Source organism: Sciurus carolinensis, chromosome 12, assembly GCF_902686445.1.
Source record: "Sciurus carolinensis chromosome 12, mSciCar1.2, whole genome shotgun sequence".
NCBI classification, from domain to species: Eukaryota; Metazoa; Chordata; class Mammalia; order Rodentia; family Sciuridae; genus Sciurus; species Sciurus carolinensis.
In genome coordinates this window covers 58,557,638-58,563,637 of record NC_062224.1, presented here as the reverse complement: position 1 = coordinate 58,563,637, position 6,000 = coordinate 58,557,638, and the positions used below count along the sequence as shown (strand labels likewise).

Genomic DNA, 6,000 nt, shown 5'->3' with positions numbered 1-6,000 from the left:
CCAGGGTTTGATTTTGCAGCACCACAAGAAAAAAAGGAAAACAAACAAACAAACAAACAAACAAAAAAACCCAGTAAATCCTATAAAATTAGATAATATTATCTCCCTTATATAATTGGCATTACAAACCCCAGGGCTTTACAGTATGCACAACTATATGATGTAGGTAATTCACTTCTTCTCTCTAAGCCTTTATTACTAATGTGTAAAATGAGAAGGGTTAGGACTCTATTCGTTCTTGAATTTCCTGGTCTAATGTCCTCCACCTTTGTTGCTTTACTTTTGAGTTTGCCCTTTTTGATCCCTCTCCATTTCTGCTCTTACTTCCAAAACTTTAATTTTCAATTCTAATGTAAACAGTCCAATTCCATACTGTTTGTATTTTGAAATTCCCCTGTTCGCATTTTTTACATGCTCACTCAATAAAAAACAGTTTAAAAAAAAAAAACAATAGAAAAGAACGCTTTCAGACACTGAAAGCGGCAGATAGCGGACACCACGGCACCAGAAAACGTAGCTGGCGCTCAGTGTTGCATGCCGGGAGTTGTAGTCCGACGCTCCATAGACTCCCCCTCCTCGCGCCTCTGCAGTTTGAAAGAGAGGAAGGGCGGGTAGGCGGGGCATGGAGGGCAAAGCACACTCGAAGCTCCGCCCCCGTCCCTTCCGCTGGCAGCGTTCGCCTTGAAGCGGCGCTCGGGGACGCGGAAGAGGCGTGGCCTGAGTCCCGGGTGGTTGCGGTTGCCGCCGCCAGGGCCAGTTCCTGCGGGCGGTGCTACAGAGGCTGGCCTGCGCGGGGCAGTCATGGTCCCCCTGTGAGCAGGCGGTGGCCGAGAGCGGGGCGGGGCCTGGCGGGAGGGTGGTGGCCCGGCGGGGGCGGGGGCGGGGGCGGGGCCGGCCTCTGGCTCCTTCTTCCTCCGCATGTGGCTGGCAGCCGCAGAGCAGTTCAGTTCGCGCACTCTTCGCCCGCCGTTTCTCTTTCGGGCTCGCTTCGCCTCACCCGAGCCATGTCGTTCGTCGAAACCAACCCGGCAGCTTCCTCTCTGCCCAACGGTGACTGCGGCCGTCCCAGGGCGCGGCCCGGAGGGAACCGGGTGACCGTAGTGCTCGGCGCGCAGTGGGGCGATGAAGGCAAAGGAAAGGTGGTGGATCTGCTGGCGCAGGACGCCGACATCGTGTGCCGCTGCCAGGTGAGGCAAAGCGGCTCTAAAGGAAGCCGGACCGGGGAGCTCGGGCCCAGAACCCGGATCCGCCGGCTCAAATGAGGTGTCACCTTGAGGTTCTCTCCTTTTGCTGTGTGCTGCGGCGATGTGGAGAAATGGCGGGAGGTCAGGGACCCCTGACCTGGACGCATTGGGTGGCTTTGGAGGAAAATACGGGTCGATGGGGAGTGTGAGAGATGCTCGATGCCTGGGGAGTTGCTGTTTTCTGTCTGAGGACCGGTACCGAGTCTCAGGACTGGGTCTGGGGAGAGGTGGGATGCGGTCGGAGTTTGAGAAGGCACTGCCGAGGCCTGCTCCTGACTCAGTGTGGGGACCGGGTGAGAACCCGGCGCGGCCGCAGAACTTACCCATCACCCATCCCTAGCAGCCAAGTGGGAGCGATTATTCCGAAATGCCCTGAAATCCAGACTCAACACTGCCCCACCTGCAGGCCCCAGGCGTAAAGAGCTTTGCCTCCTCCCATGTACTTTATTGACATCAGAACCCACCTGGGGTCATTGGGACTGTCTAAGGATCCTGGTCTTTTGTTTTTGTTTACTTTTTACTCCGCATAAATTAATATTAAGGGGAAATTATTTTTGCTCACTGGTTCCAAAGGAAGGAATCCCCGCTCTGGTTGAGTTAAGTGTATACATGAATGCAAAATCGGATATTAGGAAATATCCAAGTTGTTACGGTTACACGGAAAGTTCACTTTCGGGAAATGTAGTGGTAACGTACTTCCTACCGGGAGACACGTGGTTTCAGGGTGAGCTTTCTTTTTGCCGTTTGCTTTGAAGCAGCCTAGCGGTACGCCTTTGTGAAGGCTCTCAGATAACTAACCTTTAGGTTCAACATTCTAAATAGATGAGCAATACCCACGTTCAAAACAAAATGTAGTATTTGAAGTTAACTGCAGTCTGTTTAGGTTGTAAGAATATCTCTTAAACGTAAATGCACAATGCGACGATGCCATGGTGTAGGTTTTTTTAATAAGTTAGTATTGCCTACTTGATTGGAAGTTTTCTGCCTAAAGTTGAATACCACTTGTGCGTTCAGAAACGGAAATTACAGGTAAAAAAGCTAAATGCAAATATTCTCTGACTTACACACTGGTTCCGTTTTCATTTTTTTTTTTTGTTTTTTTTGTTTTTTTTTGTTTTTTGTTTTTGTTTTTGTTTTTGTTTTTGCATGCAGAAATCTATCCTACCCAGTTCTTGGCTAAGAGAGGCGATTTATCAACTGTACCACTTTACCACCAACTCTATCTCCCTTCCAGCCTTCTCTCCCTCTGCCTGTCTGGCAGCATTCAAACTTAATGCTGCTACCAAAGGTGTTGCCATTGAATTGATGCCTCTGTGACATCAGGAGCTGCTCTGAAAGTCTGGCCTTCACCTTATGTTTTCTTAAAATTAGATCTAGCCATGCTGTGGAGGGGGACTTATACCTAATTCTTGTTGGGTAGCAGAGGGGGAGGCCTGTTTTCGCCTACTCTGACATCCCCTTCACTTGAAAATACTGCACTCAGGTTGAGCTACATTATTCCTTCCAAGATTTGAGAAATTTAGTAATGATAGCATTTATTCTAAAAGAGTCTCAATTTTAGTAATCCTTTGAAAATTGTTAGAATTAGTTTATAGACTGGAAGTGTTACTGTGTTACTGAGAAAGTAGTCTTAAAGGGAAGGTCATAGACCAATATGATCTAATGTCCTTGGAAAGTCTAAAAAAGTGATTGAGAAGGAGCCATGTTTGCCTTCAAAATATTAGTTGAAGATAGTGGAGAAATAAGTGATCATACTTGCTGGGAGGACTTCCCTGTCTTATTAACTTTTTGTTTACTACTTTCCTATGTAATCTTTATATTCTTGTTCCACATAAGAACTCATCAGTAGGATTCTTATTAGCGTCCAGTTAACCAAAGTAGCTAAGTAAGGAATAGATTTAAGCATATCTCTTTTGTGATTTACCTTGGTAACTTCATGTTATTTGGCCAGCCCTAGTCACCTGGCATCTACTTAATAAATTTCTCTTATGTTATAAAACTGAAGAATATGGAATGTTGAAATTCTTAGTAAGCATGTATAGAGAGCTTGGGAAAGTCTGTGTTGCCTTGGATTGATTGCTTTGTTAGATGCTTTGTTAGATGTGTCAAGTTTTGTGTGTTATTGAAAATCGTTAGAGTTTAAATTTTTTCTTGTTATATTTGTGCGACAAACTCAAAGTTTTACAGCATTGTTCCTCCAGAGGTGGTATACATATAATGTGCCCCTATTTTCCTTTTTTGGGTACTGGGGATTGAACCTAGGGGCATTTCACTACTAAGCCACGTCCCCAGTCCTTTTTCAACACTTTATTTAGAGACAGGGTCTTACTGAGTGCTAAGTGCCTCACTAAGTTGCTGAGGCTAGCGTAGAGCTGGCCATCCTCCTGTCTCAGCCTCCCAACCTGCTGGGATTACAGATGTGTACAGCTGTCCATATTTTCAACATGGAATCTTAAAATAAGGAATTTCCCCCAGTTTTAAAAAGAAAAAAATTGACATTTTCTTTATACACTTTAACATATAAAATGCCCTTTGGGGAAGAATAGATGCAAAGCTGATGGTATTTGCATTGTTATAGCACTTAAAGTTTGTGTCTTCAGATTCAGGATTTATGGGGAATTACTTATAACCTTGTAGGTACTCTAGGTCTATAAATAAGTATGTAGGACTTGGATCAAAGAATGACCACTACTAATGGCTTTTTTCAAATCAATATATCTTTTAAGAAAAAGAGAAGGATTAAGTATAGGACCAACTCAACACTCTGATCATTCATCCAACAAGTGCATATTGAGTATCTACAAGGGACCACTTATCCCTAGAGTGAAAAAAACTGAAAAAGGCCAAGATTGTGCCCAGAAGGAGCTCACAGTCTAGTGGACCACTGCTATGTAAACAAGTATTGCCAGGGTAGTGATGGAAATGGGTACTAGTACAGCTTTTTCAAGGGGTTAAAATATGGAAACTGGAAGGGTTCTTTTTTGGTGGTACAAAAGTAGTTTTGTTTGGAAGTCTTATCCAGCACTCTCCCCATCTTCTCGAAGTAAATGTACTTTGTTTACTTTACATTATTGAGTAGAAACTACAGAGATTTTTTAAACTGTAGCACTTTTACCAGGACTTAAGCAAGTGCTTATTTATTGTTCTTAGAGAAAGAAAGCTTGGTGTTCTTGGTTACAGTTAGGCATGCATTTGCTTGTGACCAGGGAAAGCTAAAGCAGTCTTCTTTTTCTTTGTATTTCCCCACAGGGTTTTAAAGTAACATAAAGAGAATGTATTAACTATAATTAGTTTCAAGGGAAAGTATATCCTGTCACTTGCTATATATGAAAGCTTACCATAAAAATAAACAAGATTAAAAAATGTTTCTAATTTGTAGCTAATACTGGTACTTATAAAAACACTCTGAAACCAGATATTAGTATGTAATAAAGAAGTATAAAAGGCATACTAACACAGTTTCTTCTTGAAATAATCGGAAAAGGTGAGAAATAACTTAAAAGGAAGTAACTCTTTTATATAATGTCTTAACATTGGTACAGCTAAAGTTTTCTCACAAACCCATTATTTCAAAGAATAATTCTCTCAAAATTTGGTCATTCAATAAGAATATCCCAAAGTTGTTCCCTATTTAAATCTATATCATTAGTACTTATGATATAGCATCATCTGTATTTTCAAGGTGTGAATTTTTAAGTTACATGAGGCCATGTTGGTATCTGATTTAAAGTATAGTTTCTTTCATTTTGGTGGGAATGAGTGGGTTGGTTGGGTAGATTAAAGTATCTTTAGGAAAAGCTGTTGCCTAGAACAAATTTAAAAGTGAACCAGTAAATTGATAGGTACTGAATAGCTTTTTTACTAGAACTGGGTACCAATCCAGTTATATTGTCTTTTGGGAAAAATGTCAGATTTTGACATCAAAGATTAATGTGGATAAGCTACTTATTGGTAAGTTAATATTGGTGGTTATTAGAATACTTTTATCCATAGGAAAAGAGACATTATTAAGCATTCCTTAGTGAAAGCTATTAAAGGAATAGTGAATGAAAGTGAATTTCTATGGCTATCAGGTTCCAGGATGAAGTGGCTAATTATATTTATTTCAATGTAATAAAATTATTTCAAAAATATCAGAGACCCCATGAAATTTCTAAAAATGGGGTTTTTGTTTAGGTCAAGCCTTTAAAATCCTTTTTAAAGAAAGTGTTGGTTTTTTTTTTTTTTTTTTTTTTTTTTTTTTTTTAAGCGATCTTCTGACTTGGGAAAGTACTTCAGTTTCAGGGTTTTTAAGAAAATGCCTTCATGAGTATAATGATGAAATGAGTTTTCATCAAGTATTTATAAAAAACTGCATAACATCGTGGGTTTTATACAGTTTTTTGGCTATATATCTGCATTCTTTCATCCATGATCATGCTTTAGTGAGTATATAGATTAGAGTTTGGTACCTATAGTCTAAAACTTCTTTATTAGGAACCTAAGACCTTTCAAGGCAATGCCCTTTTCCATTTTCGTTGTGAGAAGTTGTTTCATAATTGCAGTTTAACTTATAAATTAGTGTACATAAGAGTGTCATCTTTTGCGTGACATTTGTGTGTGTATGAAACTGGAAGGTAACCCATAGTAATGTAAAGAAGGTAACCCATAGTAATGTAAAGAAGATATCATTAAGCCTTTCAACAATAATTGCACAGTGCACTTGGGTGTCTGTCTTTCAGAAAAGAAATCCAGATACCTGTATATATTTTCACTT

The 6,000-nt window shown here is 40.9% G+C and overlaps 1 protein-coding gene across 1 annotated transcript in view; it reads left to right on the top strand.

Annotated features, from left to right (window-relative positions):
- Positions 1 to 904: 904 nt before the first annotated feature.
- Adss2 (adenylosuccinate synthase 2) overlaps positions 905 to 6,000 on the top strand; it is a 40,554-nt gene continuing 35,458 nt past the window's right edge. The window contains exon 1 of the mRNA XM_047520703.1: positions 905 to 1,187. Coding sequence (XP_047376659.1) covers positions 1,005 to 1,187 — 183 coding nt within the window. The 5' untranslated portion in view covers positions 905 to 1,004. The remainder of the gene's footprint in view (positions 1,188 to 6,000) is intronic.